Source organism: Protopterus annectens, chromosome 2.part0 (assembly GCF_019279795.1).
Source record: "Protopterus annectens isolate FY-2018-M chromosome 2.part0, PAN1.0, whole genome shotgun sequence".
NCBI lineage: Eukaryota > Metazoa > Chordata > Ceratodontiformes > Protopteridae > Protopterus > Protopterus annectens.
Window position 1 is genome coordinate 327343653 of NC_056728.1, and position 23670 is coordinate 327367322.

The window sequence follows — 23670 nt, forward strand, 5'->3', positions numbered from 1 at the left end:
GATGCACAAGAAGAGGGAAGCTGATCTACTGAGGTCAGTAAAAAGCTATGGAAATGACATTTGCTTTATAACGTTTGCCACCCTGACAAATCCCATCATCACAGTTAGTGGAGTGAATGGATAGAAGAGTTCAGAAGGCCACTTGTGGGTCAGAGTTTTTCTTGTTTTTTTTTCAGCAATGCAATGAGGAAAAAATAATCACTGCCTTTGGTGTTGATCAGAGATACAGAGTCCTCATTTCCTGAAAATCTTTGTCACCAGGGTGCTGAAAGAACACTTATAACTTAGAAGCTGATACTTGCTCATTTTATCTGCCAAGCAAATGAATTCTCCAGCATGATGGATTGCAACAAAGCATCGGTTGCACATCACTACTTCTAAAACTCACATCATGCTGGCATGGGGCAAGTTCAGGTTCACTCTTGTCTGTTGACATAAAATACAACTGGTAATAACCTCCCTGGTCCCACAGCATGCAGGGAAGAGCTGTGACCACTCTAGATGACCTGCGTTTGTCTAGGTGCACAGGAGCTGGGGAGTATGACACTGATCATCTGCCACCAGCTCAACCATCCCCGGGGAGGGAGACTGCATAGGGTGGCTTCAATATCAGCATTAACAGTCTGTCAAGCTCCACACTGCAAATGGTATACCACTTGGTCTGGAGGTTGTGCATATGCAGACACTTGCAAGCACCTCCTAAAGGCAGCCATTTTGGAGCCTGAAAGGCTGCTGTGAAGTGGTGAGGGATAGGCCACACTTCCCGGCAGCAGTATGATGAAGAACCAATGTCCATGATCTCCTCTCAGGCTTGGACAGGATCAGGTTGAGTCTGGGTGAGGTATTTCTGTTGAACAAGGAGAGACATCTGGGTGGCTGCTAATGGTCAGCTGCAGTCAGGTAAGGGACGAAAAAGCTAATATGATATTGGCTTGACAGGTTTTTATTCCAGCATATTCTCCACCTATGGAATAAACTATCCCTACATATTAAGCATAGTACCCTAGCTAAATTCAAAAATAACCTAAACAATTAGATGGGAACTCCCAAATTCTCCCTAGGCCTGACTTGTATGACCCACTTTGATAAAAGAAATAACTCTATGTTGGCTGTTTTGGGCTAGGCTGTTAATGGCCTGATGGCCAAATAACTAGTATCTATCTAAAACCATACAAACCTGCCTGAAATTCATGGGGGCCTAATATGTAACAAATGAAGTATGTACTGTAGATTAGTTTCAAAGAACAGATTTCAAGATGAGTGATGAAACCAGGAGTACTGAACCAAGTCACGACTCTACAATAAAAGATGCACCATTTAGAATATAAACCCAACTTCTATTTATTTCACTTACCTGTTTATCCCTTTTACACAGGCCTAAACTCCAGTTTCCCCACTGCGTACAATGAATAGGGCTTAGGTAACTTCTGTAGATTTTTCTGACTTGGCTGTTACATGGGATATTTTGTATTCTAATTCGTATGCACTTTAAATATTTTTTATTGCCAATTTTTTGATAGACTTTTAATACTATAGTGAAAGATATGCCATGTTTAGTTTTATAGATTAATTATATCTTGCATTTAGTTTAATCTTAAACTTAGATGGCTAGTACTGGGTTCATTTCTATTTTGTTACTAATGCTGTTTTCTGATCAGCAACTTGAAGTTAATGATTTACTTTTTTATTCTGTTGCATTTTATTGATAACTGTCATGTCTAGGGGGTTGATAGGAGTGTCGACTGTTGTTTGAGGGCAGAGTATTTGTCTGTGTGGGTGTGGTGTGGTGTAGTGTGATAAGTTATTTTCTTTTTTAAATTAAGTAAAAGGGAGATGTGATCTGCTAATTTAAGTTATGGTTTAACTTTTTTCTTTCAGTTAACTTTTTTTTGCACCCTTTCACCCCACTGTCAGTCATCAGCTTCCTCACAGTCATTTTTTTCCATTTGTTTCCATCACTGGGGACAAGGGTCAACCATGAAGGGGCATCATTTAGACAACTATGAAAGGTGGTTTATAGAGGTTTTATCATTTTGTGTTGGTAATCTTCTGACGTGGACTAGCTGCTCTGGTTTTCCCTCAATTCCACAAGAGATGATGCCAGCAAGCAGTACAGTCCCATACCCTGAAGCAAAGGAAGTGGTTTCCCTAGGTCTCCTTGCCAGTGCGCTACCAGAGGGCCTACAGCCCTACCCGTACCCGGGGAGAGGTAAGTGGGGCATATCCCTTCATTCCTAATCTTCCCCACCTTCTGCAGCAGTGGATCTGCTAGTCAAATCCTGATTGTCTAAGACACAGTCAGGGTTCCATTCCTCTGTGCCACACAGCCAGGCATACTCTCTTTTAAATTAAGTATATTGTTAGTTTAGGATTGTGTTTTAGAAGGCCATGGCATTTTTAAGCTCAAGATAATTTAAGTGCTTATATCTGAACACTATTACAAAGCAGAACAATAGAAAAGTATGTAATAAATAAGGAAATGGAAAAGAAACCACTAAAATGCACTAAATCTCATACACCAGGCAGAGAGATCCATTTTGAATGGATGCTTGAAATCATCAAGTGTCACGATAGATCAAGCCATTCTGGTAAGAGATTCCAAAGAAGTGGGCCCCTGACATTTAAAAAATAAGCCCCTGAGATATCGAGCAGGACCCATGAAATATATATATATTTTTAACAGCTTTATTAAAATGTAACTTAAGACAAAGGCACACATACATTAATAGAAAATAAAAAATATATAGTAACATATTTTCATGCATTATGTATTGCACACATTTTCTTTCTTTATAACAACTGTCATTCACCCCAATATTATGCAACTTGCTCAATTCCGATCTTCCGTTAAACCTCACACCTCCCCCTCCTCAACATTACTCTGCATGTATTATTCCCACTTATTTATTTTACATTTGTTAACCGGGATAGTCCACTGGAAACAGGTCCATTTTCAGTGGAGGCCTGGGGAGAAAAGATCCACACATATAACTTGTAACAAAAATACTACAAAGTTTACAAAATATATTTAGATACAAAATGCAGGGAGTCTTAATTAATAGTAATAATATATTCATACGCAGCAGTCACAATTAGTGAAACCAGAGAAATCTTACAGTAACAGTTTCTAATTTGGCAGTTTCATTAGTCTAAAGAGATATATACAATGACCTCAATCATTGCTGAAGTGAGTCAATGCTCTCTCTACTTTTCTCATCTCTATTTCCCTCCCAGATGTGAAAAATAGCTTGTATGCTTTAAGAAAACATTATCTTTTAGCTCTAAGAAAAAAAGTGCACTGGTACCTTTAAATAAAACTAAGTTGCGCACTGTTCAATTAAATGCATTAAACATTAAGGCTGCTGGGAAAGCTACTACTACTTATTCACTTCACTCAATTTCAGACTATTTTTTCACTAAACTGCTTGCCACTGTATCTTTAAATTTTGCATTTCTTTCAGCAAAGTCTGTTCAGAACTCTAAAGATTAATTGCTCCTTATAGGTTCACAGATTCATAGGTGTGTACTAGGCTCACAACCACAAGGGCCTTTTTAAGTCTAACCATGCATCTCACATCTCTGACAAGTTCTGATACTCTTTGTGACGTCCCTCCTCTGGGCCAGTAATGAAGGAGCCTCGATCCTCACCACTGACAATGGTGAGGGACATTCACTTGGAACAAAAATAGACACACACACACTATTTCCACATGTAGCTCTCTGCACCAAACACAATTTCCCGAAAGTGCACACAGGGAACACACTCCTATCCTGGGGGGCTGGGGTTTCTCTCTCTCTTTCCAGGCCCCAAATAAGACTACACATTGACCACAGCTGTAGAGTTGAGTCCTCAGTCGAGTGTTCCAAGTCATGTCCTCCACCACCCTTTCTTTGAAGCCAGTACTTTGTGTCCCTGCTTTAAGCAGCTGACCCACACACACACACACACACACACACTCTTTGTGATTTGATTTTCACACACATATACAAACATGGAAAATGCTGGCATGGATATTCCAGCTATGCCCCCTCTGCCCAGACTAAGGCAGATACTGCCACCAAAACACTCCAAAGTCAGCTACTCTAAGGCTCGTACCAGGGTATCCAATTATCCCGAGTAAAATTAATACTAATACAAATGGTAGTGTTTGACCAATGCAGCAAGCTTTTCAGGAGTGTCACAGTGCCACCAAATAAATATAAGCACTCTCAAAGGTTAAAATATTCTCTAAAAGACCAACCACAATGAAAATGTTAAATCTCTTTAATAATAAATAATAAAAAGAATATGAAAATACTAATTACCTGTTTATAATAAACATCAGAGTTTCAATCACAGGGAATATTAAAAACAACACCAATGGATAGATTCACACAGATACAGAAAAACAACACTTAATCTCACTATATTTCCTGACTGATCTAATTACTGTCTCCTAGTTCACTTACTAGAGCAAGGCAAGATGAAGTGGGTGCGTGGTCCTTCTTTGTCAGGTTTCACAAACAGACTGCCCTGAGACTTCTGTCTCATCTAGTATTAAAGCATCACTTCAATGCTGGATTACAGAATGACATCACATACATCTGGTCATCTGAATTCTGGTTCCCACACTACCCCCTTTACTAGAAAATGAACCAGAATCTAGCATGTCATAACCCCCCCCCCCCCCTTACACACACACACACACAGCTTTGCCAAGATGTGTTATAGCATCTGGAAGCTATTAAAACATTTTAAAAATTTCCACCCTTCAAGGTTAGCAATAAGTTCACCCCTAAGGACAATACAGTAGGATTCCTGGTCCTGGTTTTCACAGACATTTGTCTCTGGCTGTATTCAGAACTGTAAGATACAATCTTTATGGCCTAAACCCAGTCATTTAATTTCAGGCTTTTTTAACTGGACTGCGATTAACTTCTTCTCTTTTAGTATCCCCTGTTACAATATATTCATTTCAACAGTTACAATACAGTCTGACATGCAGGAATATTTCTTTTCTGTGCAGCAGGACCCACTATTGGTACATTTTTTTTTAAAACAAGCAACTTTACAAATATATTTTTAACACAAGCACTTATACAAATCAGTCTGATATACAAATGACATATAATTCTATACATAACTCCAGCTAGCTATGCTGGCATACATTACATATCCACTGTCCTACTTTTCCCGGTATAGCTGGCAATACTTCATATCATTACATCATTGATAAGTGTAAGCAGGGGCTTGAGAAGTGAAACATTTACAAGCAGGGGTCTGGGAGATGAACCATTTACAGACTGTGTCCATTAGAGGCATAGGCACCAAACCAGGGATGAACTTCCTGTTCTCCATCCAACTGTCAAAGTTACACTTGAATTGGGTTATGAAGGAACTGTGCTTCACATGGATAGGGAGCATATTCCAGAGAAGAGCAGTCTCTGGGATATATACCTGTCTCTCCAGCAGGTTCTATTTATATCACAGGCAAGGTTTACGCCTTTAGAATGGGTAATTCTGGTGCTATTTGCTTTGTGGATTTGCAGGATGTCCACCAAAGTGGGGTCTGACAATACCTTGTATGTCAGGCACAGATGTCCCCTCAACAGTTTGTAGGAGGCATAATACAGGGATAGGGCCTTGAGGCTGTCTGCACAGGACATGTTACTTATGCTCTGTATTCATTTAGTGAGGAACCACTATGGATACTCCTTTGTTGGATATGCCTGGTTAGGTATATACCAAATGGGGCATTGTGCTCAATGATAGGTCTGATGAATGCTGAATATAGTGGAACAATAAATTCTTTGGACCCAGATGTGATACCTTTGTTTATAAGTTGCACAACACTGAATGATTTCCTCATTACTGCAGACAGGTGATGGTCAAAGGATAAATTATCATGTAAGTATGTCTCCAACTCTTCTCCAAGTAACAGTAGTCAGCAATTAAAAAAAAACAGCCAAGAACTCTGCAGATGCTTGAAGGAATCTTTGCACATTTCACTGAGAACACTGTACAGGCATTTCCTGGTTAGCTACTTTCGGCTATAAACCATATCTCCCACTGAGATTATTTGCTAATGGGGAAAAAAGCTAATAACTTTGTAGATTCAACAAACTTAGAATTTTTCACATTTCATAATTTTGCCTTATTTTAAGCCAACATGCTTTAAAAATACTGTATCTCAAGCCAAGGACTTGTATCTAGACCCTCTGAAACTTATGCACTGTGTATAGATGAATGAGAGGTGCACACAGGCTAGTGCCAGCACACAGGTGCCTCAGGAGGTGGGGGACCAAAGTTGCAAAGGATTGAATAAACAACTGTTTTATATGCAATGTCACGTCAAACAAGTAACTAGTGTCATTTCTGTGAAATGATGATGTCTGGGCACCCAAGCAAGTAGCCAGGTAGCAGATTTCCTCACCAGTTATAGTCAGTCAAGTTCAGTGTCCAGTAGCCCCAGTTAGCGGGTAGTGCAGTAATCCAGGCATGAAAAGACCAAAGCATGCACAATCGGGGAAATAAGTAGCCAGAATAAGATGCTTAGTCAGTGAAATATGTCTTGGATGACAGCAAGAGAATCTGACAATGGTGGAAATCTATTCGTTAATCACCATCTTAAATACAAACTCCATTTCTTGCCACTGTAGATAATACAGGGTGACAAAACTGGGGCTAAAGAACTGAATGCAATGGCAAGGTTGCCCACTGCAGTCATCTTGCTGGTATTGAGCTTGAGATGATCATCCTCGATCAAATTTTGGAGACATTCCAAGTCTAAAGCAATATTTTAGGGGGTTCATATTTGTATTTTGCATGAGTATTGTGTGAACATTTGGTGTATAGCAGGGACTGTAAACACGGCCAGTTATGAAGGTTTTAGTACAAGTGATGATACATCATGGATATAGAAAAAACGCTGCAAATATACCAAGATCATACATAAAGATATCTACACAGCATTTGAGATGCATGTTTTTATCATGCCATTTATCTGGGTTCTACCATTACAATAAATATTATACACACACACATGTATATATTACACATATACATACACATACACACACACACAAACATGCACATGCACTATACATACACACACACAAAGAAAGTAAAGCTATAACACCAGAGGCAACTAAATTTATAGCTTTATTAGTATGGTAAAACAGTGCACTGTGATGACAGTCTTATAAATCCTTTACAGGAAAGGTGAAGTTTGGAATGGAGACCTACTGAGCCATATATAAAGCATGATGGAGTAGCATGTGGCTTTTGGACTGCTATTTGCCCAAACCAAAACAATGACAATGGGGTGGCAACTGCTGCTAGTGAAAAGTAAGATCTTGGCTCATATTGTGCATTGGATGTTGACATTAACGATAAGTCTAGTGATGACGCAACCCTGCAACATTTTACTGGTGAGTGGGGAATGGAATTCCTGTTTCTTTACATTGGACTTTTTGGTGGGTGATGGTAAATGGTTGCATCAAGTGTACAGTCAACTTCTTTGTTGTCCAGATTTGACTGAAGGACTTTTAGCAAACCTAGGTAGTTTAGATAAGTGACCGTTATCAAGACTCAACCCAAACTACTCATGAGATCAAATCTCAAAAGACACACAGCCTTAAAAGGCAACACCTGCTCTGTTTTAGCTAGTCAAACCATGTGACATAGCTCATCAAATGTCTCACTAAAAAGAGGTGACATCTTACATGCTCTCAAAAAGGTGAGCTACATAGGAGGTAAAAATCACATGAGGCCATCAGAAAAGGAGAATGAAAGGAAACAATACCTGGAAAAAGGAGCAGGAAAGCTTGTGCATGTAGAGTTATAGCCAGGGTCTAGCTCATTTGGTGGACAATAATTTTCAGTAACAAAGTAGCCAAAAATTTGACCAAATGTTAGTTCATGACATTTTTAAATTGTTTTCCTGTGGGAAGCATTGCTTCTATGCTCCTGTTGCTTAGTATAGTTTGTAGTCTTTGTCTCGGTGTTCAGAAAAAACATCTCTCTCAGCAAAATGCGGTACTCTGGAGAATTTCTCTCTCTCTCTCTTGAATTTGGCCAAATTACTTAACTCCTTTCAAGTATTATATCTTCACCAGCATGCACTAAATCCTTATTAATGTAATACAACTGTTTCTAAGAGAATGGCTACCTATACGCAAAACTGGTAAATGCACTACAGCAGAAAGCTTACTTAAAATGTGTTTTTATTCACTTTCAAAAGGATGTAAACACATTTTGGTATTAGAAGGTCTGCTTTATGGCCATGAATCTGATTTTCAGGAAATGATCATGCCTATCAAATTATATGAAATACTTCAGTAGCTCTAGTCATTGTGTGGCTTTTGACAAAAGAACACACACAAGTGTTATCAGGCAAGGTGCTTCTTAGGAAAAAAGCCAATGTCTTGTAGTATACAAAGGAAGCACTCCACGGCTGGCACACCACAAATAATTTATTGAACAAACAACTGGTTAGCGCTTTCACGTTCAGTTACAACGTTTCTTCAGACCTCAAAAAATACAATCCCATCATGCCTTTATATACTTTTTTTAAAAAATTCATTAATCAATTTACAGTGATGGTATTCAATTATAGTTAATTGTAAAGTGCAAATAGTGCATATGAAAATGTGTTGAGTTAAAATCTGAACCAATACAAGCATGGGTCCTGGCTATATACAACAAAAAACCTTATCACTTATATAGACTAATATAGAATAAAAATTATTATATATGTAGAAATTGCTAGCATAAATTGTATATCATAATTTAGTAGTTAAAAAATATATATAATGAATGAAAAAAGCACCTTAAAAACAATGAATAAAAATTGTGCATAATGTGTTGTAAAAATATGAAATAAAATCATCTATTCACTATCTAATGCATATGGAAGGGTTGGGTCACATAGATGATGATGTCTCCATGGAAATGAAGAAAAAAGCCAATGTCTATGTGTTTTTAAAGTGTCTAGCCCAAAGTTGAATCACTAGATTTCATATACATTGCATTATATTCATCTTGCCAATGTCATGTGTGTATTTGCACTGGGATGCTGGAATTAAAGTTCAGGCTTTGAATATATCAAATTAATGTTTGTAAGGCTTAGCCATAAGGAATGGTTTCAATGAAACTTTTTCATTGAGGCCATGTCCTTTGTGGGCTTGGAGTCTGATGATCCATTTGTTCTCCTTTTCTTCGGTATAATTTTTAATGTTACCTAGCCTGTCAGTTCTCATAATTAATTCCAATGCCATGAACTTAAATCTATGTGTTGTTCCTTTCATAATAACATGTTTCGCTAAGGCATTATTCTCATTTTCTTTGTTAATAGCGTATATATGTTCTCTAACTCTTTCTCGTAGGGTTCTGTTTGTTTTCCCTATGTAAAATGAGGAACAACTTTGACATAGTGCTATATATACAAGGTCCCTACTCCTGCAGTCTGCATACTTATCTATCAAAAATGATTTTTCTCCCATTGTCCGGATGTACAAATTCATTGCCATTCAGCATGAAACTGCATTGATTGCAGTTTCTGCAGGCAAAGGTCCCTTTTCTTATTGACTGTGGAATGTTGTCACTGTTGCGATCATTTTGCTCATAGCAAAGTATCCTTTTTAGAGATTTCATGTTCTTGTAGGTGATGTTGGGCCTATCACCAGCTATTTGCTTGATTCGATCATCTATCATAAGTAACGGCCAATTCTTATTTATTATTTCTTTTATTTGATTGTTTTTGTTAGTGTATGGTATAACTAACCGTGTATGCATGTCTTTATTGGTCTCATTTGAACTTCCCTCTACTCTATTCCTATGCCTATAGAGGTAAGGTTTTCCTTTTCCTTTTCTAGATTCATCACTTCCGATGACAACTTTTTCAACTTTAGTTTTATCATATCCCCTCATTATAAAGTTCTGCTTTAGTATATTCTGCTGTTCCTTGTGTCTTGTTTCGTCTCTCACCAGTCTAGAAACCCATAGTGATTGGTTCTTGACTATGTTGGGAAAGATGTGTCTGGGGTGCATGCTTTCTTGGTGTAATAGATTATTCCTCCAACACTCTTTCCTGTGTAGATCTGTGTCTATTTTCATTCCAGTCTTAGTAATCCGTACATCTAGAAAGTCAATATTTTTGGTTGATGAAGTATATTCAAAATTCAAAAAATCTGTTGTTCCATTGATGTAAGTAACAAATTCATTTAACATGTCCATGGTATCATCCCAAATGAGAAAAATATCATCAACAAAACGTTTATAAAATTTTATGTACTCTGAATATGGATTATTTCTCTGTATATAGGTCTCCTCCCAGTAAGCCATCACTAGATTAGCATATGAGTTGGCTACTGGGGTTCCCATTGCTGTTCCTTTTCTCTGTAAATAATATTTCCCATTGTATGTGAAAACATTATTTTCTAGGATTATTTCTAGTAACATCATGTATCTTATTACTAGATTGCTTGGAATGTCCTTTTGGATGAGGAGTAATCTAACATATTCTATCCCTATGCTATTGGGAATGCATGTAAAAAGAGATGTAACATCTAATGTTACCAAAATATCTTTCTCAACATTAGTATTATTGTCAATGTATTCTGCATATTCATATAGAAATTCCTCAGTATCCTTTAATATGGATGTAATTCCATTTAACATAGGTTTTAGTTGTTTCTCTAAATAAATGGAGAGGGGCTCTGTGGCCCACCCCCTCCCTGAGACAATGGGTCTCATGGGTGGATCATGCAGATTTTTGTGTACTTTGGGTAGCCCTCTGTAGGTGGGTATCAGTGGTTCTTTAACCAAAAAATACAAATATAAATCATTGTCAATTATACCACATAATAACATATCATATAGCATTTCTTGTACGTTTCTTATTACTTTATTCAAGGACACACCATTTAGAACTTCATAAGTGTCTTTTTCATCTAATAGCTCATTCATTTTTCTAACATACATATCCTTGTCCATTATTACTACTGAACCACCCTTGTCTGCTTGTCTAATAACAATGTCATTATTCAGTTGTAACTTCTTCATTGCTTCATTTTCATCTTTGCTCAGATTATAATATTCTAGCTTATCATGTTTAGCATAATTATTCAATAAATCATTTTCACATGACTTTTCAAAAGCTTCTGTAATATAATTAGTTGGTGGTATAAACGTGGATGGTTTCTTGTAAATATTATTATATAAATTTGCATTGTTATCATCATTGCCAAAGAACAATTTAAGATTCAAGTTCCTAATGAACATTTTTAAGTCTATTATGATGTCAGCGACATCAGCATGTTTGGATGGAATAAAGGATAAGCCTTTATTCAGCAAGGAGCTCTCAGTTTTATTTAGGGCATACCTTGAAATATTGATGATCAGTCCTTCTGTGTCGGACGGAGCACCTTCTTCTGAAACTCGTATATCTCTTCCGAGCCTTTCCGTTTCTTGGTATTCATAGGTTTCTGCCAAATTCTCCGTTCGGTATTCTTTATTGGGTAAGGAAAAGGGTGTTCCCCCTCTAGTTCAAATAAAACATCCTCCTGTAAAGATACACATCCATTTGCGATGGTTTTATTCCTGTTGTTTCCACTGAATGACTGCTGTTGAGTTTCGTTTGTTGTAGAGCCTGTCGCTTGATGGTTTTCAGTTGTTATGGCTTGATTTTCCTCATCCCTCTCATCTGAACGCTTCCCTTGGTCAGTGTTCACCTCTCCATGAGTCGCGTGAATAATGGCTGTCTCCTGCCTTAGTCTGGAAATCGACCGTTCCTTGTTGGTGGTAACGTAATCCTGTGATGTCAAGGCGTCTGAACCTGTGGTTGTAGCTTTCATCAGAGCTTCCGGATTGGAGGTAGCATGCACAGTACTGCGTGCAGAGACCTCTGCATATGAGTCGTGAAAAGACGTTTCTTTTCTATTATAATGATTTTCTCTATTCATATTGATGTTGGTGTCTTGTCGCACAAAATCTCTCGGCCAGGAAAAGACCTGTCCTTTAATAAAATCATTGTAATCCCTCTCTAGTTTTTTCTTTTTATCTTGTAGCAATTTATGATCTAACAGGGAAAGAGTTGTGGTTAGATCATTGTAAAAAGTCATCAAGTCATCATGTTTTAGAACGTTCTTAAGCCTGGTTTCTAGTGTTTGTATTTCTTTTTTCAAAGTGTATTCTATTAGTTTATACTGTTCAATTAATAATTTAATGTATCCATAGCTTGTTTCGATATTTAACCTTTGCCATTTGATTAAGAGTTCCGGGTAAGTATTGCCGAAAGTAGGCATTTTCAAAACCCGTAATCCCCTTGGTACTATCTTAAAGCAGAGGAATGCTTCCATGTGCTGCCTCTGCCATTGCGTATTTTTAAGTTTATTAAAGTTGTTCTCTAATTTCCTTGTAAGTTGAAGTACCTCCAAATTACGTGGGGCATTGACCCGTTTCTCTCCTTCCATTGTAAGGTCACCATCGCTAATGGATGTGTATCCTTACAGGAGGATGTTTTATTTGAACTGGAAGGGGAACATCCTTTTCCTTACCCAATAAAGAATACCGAATGAAGAGTTTGGCAGAAACCTATGAATACCAAGAAACGGAAAGGCTCGGAAGAGATATACGAGTTTCAGAAGAAGGTGCTCCGTCCGACACAGAAGGACTGATCATCAATATTTCAAGGTATGCCCTAAATAAAACTGAGAGCTCCTTGCTGAATAAAGGCTTATCCTTTATTCCATCCAAACATGCTGATGTCGCTGACATCATAATAGACTCAAAAATGTTCATTAGGAACTTGAATCTTAAATTGTTCTTTGGCAATGATGATAACAATGCAAATTTATATAATAATATTTACAAGAAACCATCCACGTTTATACCACCAACTAATTATATTACAGAAGCTTTTGAAAAGTCATGTGAAAATGATTTATTGAATAATTATGCTAAACATGATAAGCTAGAATATTATAATCTGAGCAAAGATGAAAATGAAGCAATGAAGAAGTTACAACTGAATAATGACATTGTTATTAGACAAGCAGACAAGGGTGGTTCAGTAGTAATAATGGACAAGGATATGTATGTTAGAAAAATGAATGAGCTATTAGATGAAAAAGACACTTATGAAGTTCTAAATGGTGCGTCCTTGAATAAAGTAATAAGAAACGTACAAGAAATGCTATATGATATGTTATTATGTGGTATAATTGACAATGATTTATATTTGTATTTTTTGGTTAAAGAACCACTGATACCCACCTACAGAGGGCTACCCAAAGTACACAAAAATCTGCATGATCCACCCATGAGACCCATTGTCTCAGGGAGGGGGTGGGCCACACAGCCCCTCTCCATTTATTTAGAGAAACAACTAAAACCTATGCTAAATGAAATTACATCCATATTAAAGGATACTGAGGAATTTCTATATGAATATGCAGAATACATTGATAATAATACTAATGTTGAGAAAGATATTTTGGTAACACTAGATGTTACATCTCTTTTTACATGCATTCCCAATAGCATAGGGATAGAATATGTTAGATTACTCCTCATCCAAAAGGACATTCCAAGCAATCTAGTAATAAGATACATGATGTTACTAGAAATAATCCTAGAAAATAATGTTTTCACATACAATGGGAAATATTATTTACAGAGAAAAGGAACAGCAATGGGAACCCCAGTAGCCAACTCATATGCTAATCAAGTGATGGCTTACTGGGAGGAGACCTATATACAGAGAAATAATCCATATTCAGAGTACATAAAATTTTATAAACGTTTTGTTGATGATATTTTTCTCATTTGGGATGATACCATGGACATGTTAAATGAATTTGTTACTTACATCAATGGAACAACAGATTTTTTGAATTTTGAATATACTTCATCAACCAAAAATATTGACTTTCTAGATGTACGGATTACTAAGACTGGAATGAAAATAGACACAGATCTACACAGGAAAGAGTGTTGGAGGAATAATCTATTACACCAAGAAAGCATGCACCCCAGACACATCTTTCCCAACATAGTCAAGAACCAATCACTACGGGTTTCCAGACTGGTGACAGACGAAACAAGACACAAGGAACAGCAGAATATATTAAAGAAGAACTTTATAATGAGGGGATATGATAAAACTAAAGTTGAAAAAGTTGTCATCGGAAGTGATGAATCTAGAAAAGGAAAACATTTCCTCTATAGGCATAGGAATAGAGTAGAGGGAAGTTCAAATGAGACCAATAAAGACATGCATACACGGTTAGTTATACCATACACTAACAAAAACAATCAAATAAAAGAAATAATAAATAAGAATTGGCCGTTACTTATGATAGATGATCGAATCAAGCAAATAGCTGGTGATAGGCTCAACATCACCTACAAGAACATGAAATCTCTAAAAAGGATACTTTGCTATGAGCAAAATGATCGCAACAGTGACAACATTCCACAGTCAATAAGAAAAGGGACCTTTGCCTGCAGAAACTGCAATCAATGCAGTTTCATGCTGAATGGCAATGAATTTGTACATCCGGACAATGGGAGAAAAATCATTTTTGATAAGTATGCAGACTGCAGGAGTAGGGACCTTGTATATATAGCACTATGTCAAAGTTGTTCCTCATTTTACATAGGGAAAACAAACAGAACCCTACGAGAAAGAGTTAGAGAACATATATACACTATTAACAAAGAAAATGAGAATAATGCCTTAGCGAAACATGTTATTATGAAAGGAACAACACATAGATTTAAGTTCATGGCATTGGAATTAATTATGAGAACTGACAGGCTAGGTAACATTAAAAATTATACCGAAGAAAAGGAGAACAAATGGATCATCAGACTCCAAGCCCACAAAGGACATGGCCTCAATGAAAAAGTTTCACTGAAACCATTCCTTATGGCTAAGCCTTACAAACATTAATTTGATATATTCAAAGCCTGAACTTTAATTCCAGCATCCCAGTGCAAATACACACATGACATTGGCAAGATGAATATAATGCAATGTATATGAAATCTAGTGATTCAACTTTGGGCTAGACACTTTAAAAACACATAGACATTGGCTTTTTTCTTCATTTCCATGGAGACATCATCATCTATGTGACCCAACCCTTCCATATGCATTAGATAGTGAATAGATGATTTTATTTCATATTTTTACAACACATTATGCACAATTTTTATTCATTGTTTTTAAGGTGCTTTTTTCATTCATTATATATATTTTTTAACTACTAAATTATGATATACAATTTATGCTAGCAATTTCTACATATATAATAATTTTTATTCTATATTAGTCTATATAAGTGATAAGGTTTTTTGTTGTATATAGCCAGGACCCATGCTTGTATTGGTTCAGATTTTAACTCAACACATTTTCATATGCACTATTTGCACTTTACAATTAACTATAATTGAATACCATCACTGTTAATTGATTAATGAATTTTTTAAAAAAAGTATATAAAGGCATGATGGGATTGTATTTTTTGAGGTCTGAAGAAACGTTGTAACTGAACGTGAAAGCGCTAACCAGTTGTTTGTTCAATAAATTATTTGTGGTGTGCCAGCCGTGGAGTGCTTCTTTTGTATACTACAAGACATTGTGTGGCTTTTGATAAGAAAGCCAGAGCAAAGAACTGAAAAAATTGCAACAATCATAAAATATTAAATCAAATATTACACTGTAATGTAAGGCAGCAAATTCAGCGCAACAAAATTTATGGCATGCAAAAAATAAATAAAAATATAACTCAATCAGCAATGAAAAATATATTCTCTTCTCTTTTGACATAATTTCCACATAAATGGTCAGGGTACTTCTGCATACAGAAAGAAACAGGCTAAAAGAGTCCACCACATCACATATACTTTTAATCACAGTCCATATTTATAAAATATGTGACTTCAGAAATGTTAAACAATTGCATAATCAACCTTTACTGCAAATAATTCCATTAGAAGTTTACATTCTGAACAAATATCTGCATAGGTAATGCATACTCAACTACAACATTAAACACATTTTTCACAAATGAATATTTCCTTTAGTGAACAGGTACTGATTTGTACAACTAATGAATACTTGGATATAGTTTTGAAAAGTTTATTTCAGAGTAGCCCCCCCCCAAATAAAATGTCATGTTTTTAAGTGCTCATATAAGAGTGTGACATGGTGGTGCACCAGTCAATGATGCTGTTTCATGGATCACGGGCTCAGGGCTCAAGCCAAGCAGATGGCTGTTGCCTTTAAACAGTTTGCATGTTACCCCACTTCCAGTGTGCATTTTCTCTGAATACTACTACTCCTTCCCACCTCAAAAAAGATATGGTATTTACATCAAGTAGTTAAATGTTACTATGTTTGTATTATGGAATTTTATTTTCTCCTGGTGCTGCAGTTAATGGAAGTTTGATCCAGTGGAATTTATCAGGTTAACAGAAATGAGATAAAATACATCAAGGTGATGGTACAGCATAAAGTGTATCTATCCATTATCCAGTATTGTGCACCTCACTTTAAATCAGTCACAGTTCTCAGTTCTTGAACATTTTATGTTGCCCCTGTCTGAAACATCTGATAATTTGCACACACTAAAGCTCAACTTTTGATCCTGATAAATCTACAGAATGTAGACTGTTTGCCCAAAAGTCTCAAAATGAAAGTGATTAAGGGGACACTATCAGGTCTTTAGAAGTGCTCACCAATTAGTACAAGAAATCTGGACAAAGCATAAAATGATAGGCAGACAAAGGCCCAAAATAGGGACAGATTGTAAATACTGTTCTTATACACTTAGTTGCTAGAATGACAGGATTTGTGCTAGCATGCATTTTTAAGAGGGATAGGACATCTGAAAATCAAATGAATGGGATTATTTGGTGACTTCAGTCCTCAGTGATTTGCTAGAAAACTACAAATTTTATGAGGAATAGAGTAAAAATATGAGTTAGAAATCTGGAAATTCTGCAAAAACCTGGACAGTTGAGAGGTAAGTTCAGTAAGCATAAAAATGGATCAATTTCAGGACAGTCCGAAGTCCCAGTGTAGTATCTTATGCCACAAAGTGAAAGTTGCATTCACATTTGTGTGTGTCATACAGGAGCAAGCATTACATTTTCTTTGAAATAACACGATACCTGCTGGCTGAATCCTCAAACTATATATGAAGTAACCCAGTTCAAGATGTCTGTAGTCTAGCGATGAAAGACTGACCTTTGAGATATCGAATTGTTTATTAGTGTGACTGTGTGCTGTGGTCCTTTAAAACAACTTGTCACCTCTAATAATAACAGTCTTTTATGTGGGCACAAATAGTATGATTTTTTTTTTGCTTAGACAGATTGCATTTACAGCTAACTACAACCTTATCACAGCCTGATAAAAGGCATTAAATATATGTATGTATTTTATAATCTGGTCATGGGTCTCTGAGATGTTACATTCAATTTACTAAGCAAAATCAACTGCTCCAGTAGTCTGACTGGCTTCTTCTTTTTAACTGCAATTTTTTTTTTTTTTTTAATATTTGCTAATTCTGCCTTCTTCTGTTCTCTCACTTTGAATATCTGCTATGTTAGTACATATAAGACTGGGAATCTTGGTTTAGAATATATACAATTTGCACTGATAGAGGACTGGAAACAGACCATTTGTAAAACATCTGGGTAACCATGAGTCTGTTTACACAACTTCTATGAATATTCCTGCAGGAGGCCATCATTTCATGTTTTGCTGTTTGCAAGCATTCCTAAACAGCAATTTAGAAGTTACACTAAAAACAAATCCTCTGCTAGAAGGACAGCAGAGAAACCATACAATTGAAATGAAACCAGCTACTTTTTCCCCAATGAACTGCTGCCTTCTCCAACTGCGACATTTTATGAAACGGAAGATTAACGTGTCCTCTTTTTTTTATTTTTACAATTTTTCTGAAACTTTTGATATTTTATGCATGCAACTAACGGCAACAATTTCACACAGTTATTACCAGAACAAACAAGATTTTATTCAATAAGTGCATTCCTTAGTACACTGATTTTCACCTGAAAGTGTCCCCAATCCGGTCACGAAAGTAAAGAAAGTCATATTGGTCCTGCATCATCAAATCGCCTGTATTGAAGTACACGTCTCCTTCCTTAAACACATTGCAAAGCAGCTTCCTTTCTGTAAGTTTCTTGCTTCCAGCATAACCAAAGAAAGGATTCTTATTATTTACCTGAGATATTAGGAGCCCAGTTTCACCTGTATGGAGGAATATATAGAAACAGTTTCATGAAGTTAGTTAAGCAAGCAAGTGAAGAGGTAGCATCACTTGTTGACATCTTACAGCATCTAACTAAACATAAAAGCTATAATAAGTATGACTTATTAATTCCCTCTGATAACATGCACCAATTATAAATGTTAAGCGAATTACCTAACTTATTATTAGATAAGAATTACCTTTTTTAACAGGTTCACACCAACCCTTTGCATTTCTTATTGGTTCATCTTTTTGAATGTCATACTTTATCAACTCGAAAGGAAAAATCATCTGAAAAATAAAGTTTCATATTAAAACAGCATAACTGGCACAGTGTTTATACCACAATAAAGAAGAAATAAAGGTATGTAACAAAGAAGACAGTATTACCTTTAGGGAAATGCAAAAACTACTGACATATCACAATTTCTCATCAAAGACCAAGAAAGGTACATTTGCTAACAGCAGTCTATGTAATATCTAAAGGGCACCCAACAAGTTTAAATAGTTTTATCAATACTTAGGATTATGGTCAGGCTATGATTATAACCAAGCTGTTATATGTTCAGAAAATGGTGTCATGAAATATACCTTAACAGTGGAGTTTACCCATTTCTCAAACATATAATATTTCCATTATGATAAGAGAAACCTGAAAATTCTTTGCAGCACGTGAAGCTTTCCATGCTCCAAGTACTAGTTACAGAGATAGAGTACAGGGGTGTGAATCGAGTTACAGTTTTCAAAACAGAGACATACTTAGTGTTGTCACACAATTATTTAATGTATACATAGCTATAATTGCTCTAATGTACTATAAGATATAAATAAAAAAGCAGAAACTGTAGGAGCACAAATGGTCATACATTCTTTGAAAGGTGTAACACACTCAGTGCTGACTCACAGCCAGTGGGTAGAAACTAAATTTATCTTTGATTTTCTAAGAGCAGAGATGTCACAGAGCAAAGCGTAGTAGTACAGCTTGTTAAAACTATTTTAGCTTCCATTGCTGTTTGGTGTTGGCTGTTGGCATGTGTTCTGGAAACAACTTTGTTTTTCCCCACACAGTTTTACAGTACAATCATGGCTCTTCATATTCATAAAACGATACTATGTTGCTTCTTATCTAAAATAATGATACTTATTAAACAATGCCCAAACTTCTAAAGGAATGAATGAAGGCTCTCATTGCAAAACAGACAAGTTGTGCCCTATGTACTATGAGATCTGCATATCAACAAATATATTTTACTAGGGGCAGAACTGTAATGTAGGCACTGTCAATGCAGCCTGATCATGATTGGTTTTCTGGTTTGGTTGCTAGATGGAGTATCTTACCTTTTATGTGCATCATGCCTGTGACTGTGTGGGGGGTTTAGTGTGTGTGTGTGTGTGTGTGTGTGTGTGTGTGTGTGTGTGTGTGTGTGTGTGTTTACCCTGTGATAATCTGGCATCAGACTCAGGGCTGGTTTCTGCCTTATGATCCATTGCTTGCCAGGAAAGGCTCATGCACTTTCACAATCCTGAATAAGACAGTATCAGGAAAAGAATGACTGAGCCATTGTCACTAAAGCCTAATCAAGTGGAAGCTATCTGATACTTGCAAAAATATACTGCAAGTCTGCATTATCTTATAGTTTCTGAAGAAGGTCTTGGACATTCTGCAAAATCTGACAGAAAAGCATCAAAGCTGCTGAGCCTTCAGAACTTTTTTTTTAAGTGGAAACAGATTATACTGGTAAATCTGCATTTGCTGACACTGTTCTCTGCACGCAACCCAATTTAATATACTTTGCTTATCCGGTTTACAGTTTATTGATGCATGTGATCTGCCCTAAAAAAATGAAAAAAAACAAAAAAAAAAAAAAAAACACATATTCTACCTTTCGCCCAAACAGAAGAGAATATTACATTTGTGGATGACAGATAACACATATTCCAGTCAGACCTTCACCCAGTATTCTTCTCATAATTCAAAAACTCCTAAAATAATGTGATTGTCTTAATGCATGCTATCACAAAGATCTGCAAACATCAGAGTTTGCTTATGCTAAAAGTTTTCTGCAATGTCTACTTAAAAAAAATGACTGTGTGTGACCTCTGGCCAAGATTTATCAAAAACAGAAAATGTGGGGAAAATAAATCCACATCTGAAAACTGGCATTTTATAGGAGCTTTACTATATGCAAATATTGTCAGTGCCCTCAAGATACTATCCATCCTTCCATTCATTAACACCTTTTTCCCAGTTTTGCAAATGGGGTCAGGGTGTCACTTCAACAGTGACAATCATCTAGAGCCAAGGTTTACACCTCTGGATGGCAAGCCCTGCTGCGGTATTTCTTTCACACCACACACACACACACACACACACACACACACACACACACACACACACACACACACACACACACACACACACACACACACACCTATGGCCAATTTAGAGTGTCCAATCCACCTTCTGCATGTCTTTGGAATGTGGGAGGAAACTGAAGCACCCAGGGAAAACCCACATGGATACAGTATCAGTGGGGACATGCAGACCCCAGACAGAAGGCACACCAGCCAAGATTCGAACCAGGGAACCTTTTTCTGTGAGGCAACAGTGCCATCCACGGTGATGCCCTGAAGACACTAACCATGAGATAATGCTGAAAAATTCAGAATTAATCAATGATATAATGAGTTGTTATCTTAGAATGAATTACAAGTTACTGTGAACAAATCCACTGGATTTCTGATGAGAATTTTTTGAGACTCCCATCATTTTACCAAACTACAAAGGTTTGCTCATTTTACATCCTTTTGCAAATGCAATATGAAACATCTTACCTTTATTTTTAACAATTTCATTAAATATGGCAAATTGAATCAAGTAATCATTTAAAATGTAGGCAGTATATGCAAGTATGTGACTGCACGGGTGCAGCATAAAGCCTGACACCATTACCAAAAAGCCTCTTTATCCTTTACAGTCTAGTAATCACCAGTAGCACACCCATAAACATCCATTCTGGAGTGACTTAACGCAAATAGGAAATTGTCCTTTCTAATGTATGTGCAGACCAGTTCTATGTAGTTTGTGTGCTATACATTTCTGTTTAGTGGTCATCGCTCACGAGACTGATGCTCAGTTTTTTTAAAGCAAAGTGACCAATTGATGGAAAAGACAAAGGCTTTGTGAAAAACACACATTTAATTACCTAGACCTGGTTTAGGAAATTAAAGGAAGTCAAAAATGTGAACTACGCCTCTATTACACTCTTGTTTATTTAATGTGAAATATGCTCTATTACATTTTCGTTTAAGTTATAAATACTGTAAAAATAGATTTTTGTGATAGTAAGGATGAGTTTTTTATGATTCTAGGTCTGATGGAAATGAAGATGGTCCTAAGATTTAAACATAAATAAACAGCAGTACCCGCATCTTTTATGGAATAAATTAGTCTAAGGCCTTGAAAGGTTTTAAACAAGGAATAAATGACATTTCACAAGAAAATAACGTTAAGAAGGTAGTATAAATCTAGTCTAAATTCATACCTGCTAACTGCAATACCAGGCATGAAAAATATCTACCTGTTGCTACTATATAAAACTGACTGGGAAAGAGCAAACGGTGGTAAGACAATTCATTAAGAACTGACCAGTGAAACATTAAGCTGATAATTTTAAAGCAGGCCTGCATAATATAGTATACACCCCTTTAGCCATCACTCCTGTTGTGAAGTGTATGTTATAAATGCCTACAGTAATAAGCAACATAATTTCCAATTAAATGTGCTTTCTATAAACAAGAATCCAGATGCAAACAGCCCAAGTCAATCTACCCAAAGTGCATAGGTGTGTGCGGGGCTGAGTATTGTATGAACAGAAATATTGACTTTATTTATATTAAATTTGTTGGCTTGGATACTGGATTAATCCAAATTGACCCATTTGCAGCTCAGCCAAAGCGACAGACGCAGAAAATAGTAAATAGCGAAGAAGAAACTGATCCATGGACAGACATAAGACAAAAAAAGATCCAACAAAGTGCAGCAAAAGAAGAAACAAGCACTGGAGAATCAATTTAAACTGAACAACATTGCATATGCTGTAAGACATGCTCACAGACGTTTGTGCACATGTTAGGAATAACCTGATTCTGGAGAACGAAGAGTTTGGAAAGAGTGAAAAGAGTTAACATGGTTCCAGCTATGAATATTACAATCTAAACACAGTTTGCATGGGAAGAATAAGAGTATGAGGTTACTGCAGCACGATAAGGTCTCGCTCCGAGACCCAAGATGGGCTGGCTCAGAAGCAAGTCCAGGCTGCACAAGGCACAGAACAAATTGGGTACTACCCATCAGTCCAGTGAAGAAAAGACTCGTCTCTTTTGTGTAAGCATTTCTTTTGCAGGTAATGGGGGAAGAATTTATCAAACAGCGCTGACATGCATGTTTGCTCCTGCTAAGTCCATCAGGTAGATTGTAGGTACATTTACAAAGTTACTTTCCAGGCAGCCACACTGGGCCAAAATGTAAAGGTAGAACTCGGAGTACAACTTGAGAAGTAGAACATGTAAGTGTAAAAAAACAGTGAAGCAAAGCACTGACCATGTAGTGAAAGCAAGACCGAATAAAGATGACCTGCATTGTTGTCTGTTTATACTACATAAACAATACAAGTAGCCACCATAGTATTACGAGACACTTGGAATCACTGACTTACAGCTTTCTGAAGTAGCAACACAGACCTGCATTTTGGAGCAACACAGAATACTTAACTATTTCAAAGGAAATGAGAATTGCCTTTTCATACAGCCAATGGCACATGCTCACACAAATGTAGTTTGTGTGGTGGCTCTTGAATGTAAGAGAAAAGGGTTCTGTACATCTCTGGGCCAAGTGTCCTACAATAACTTCATAATGAAACAAATTCTGTCAGACAAATGTCTAATGAATTCAGACTTGTGGATAATGCACTTATGTACACAGCAAGGATTGGAAAAAACTGGATGAATTTATTCATGATTTAGGACTGAGTTTCATGATGCCTGTTTGAGACAGAACTTACAGCAGCCCACATCTGAAACAGCAATGGAGCAAAAACATTTGAAAGTCTGAATAGCAGACAGAGAGATTTTATAAGCTTCAGTTTAATTGTTTCAGTTTTAAATAAGCCATCAAGCAGTGGGACACCACACTAAAGGGTCAGAAGTAGCGAAACTGCCAAAACTAGCCAACAGTCCTGGCAAAGTATCAGTGACATGCCCTAAAGATGTCCATGTCTGGATACCGTCCTGGTGTAAGAACTGATAGGACTGTTGAATACTGGAATGAACTTGAAAAAACTGGAATGAGACTGGAATGAATGTTTTTATCTTTTAATTACCAGAACTGTGCTGAACAGGTGC

At 36.7% G+C, this 23670-nt stretch overlaps 1 protein-coding gene across 1 annotated transcript in view; it reads right to left on the reverse strand.

Annotated features, from left to right (window-relative positions):
* The window catches only part of LOC122793087 (long-chain fatty acid transport protein 6-like), a 1586067-nt gene that overhangs the window by 133556 nt on the left and 1428841 nt on the right, over positions 1-23670 (reverse strand). Inside the window, exons 6-7 of the mRNA XM_044060808.1 lie at positions 18468-18558; positions 18068-18266 (exon numbers count right to left, since the gene is read on the reverse strand). Coding sequence (XP_043916743.1) covers positions 18068-18266; positions 18468-18558 — 290 coding nt within the window. The remainder of the gene's footprint in view (positions 1-18067; positions 18267-18467; positions 18559-23670) is intronic.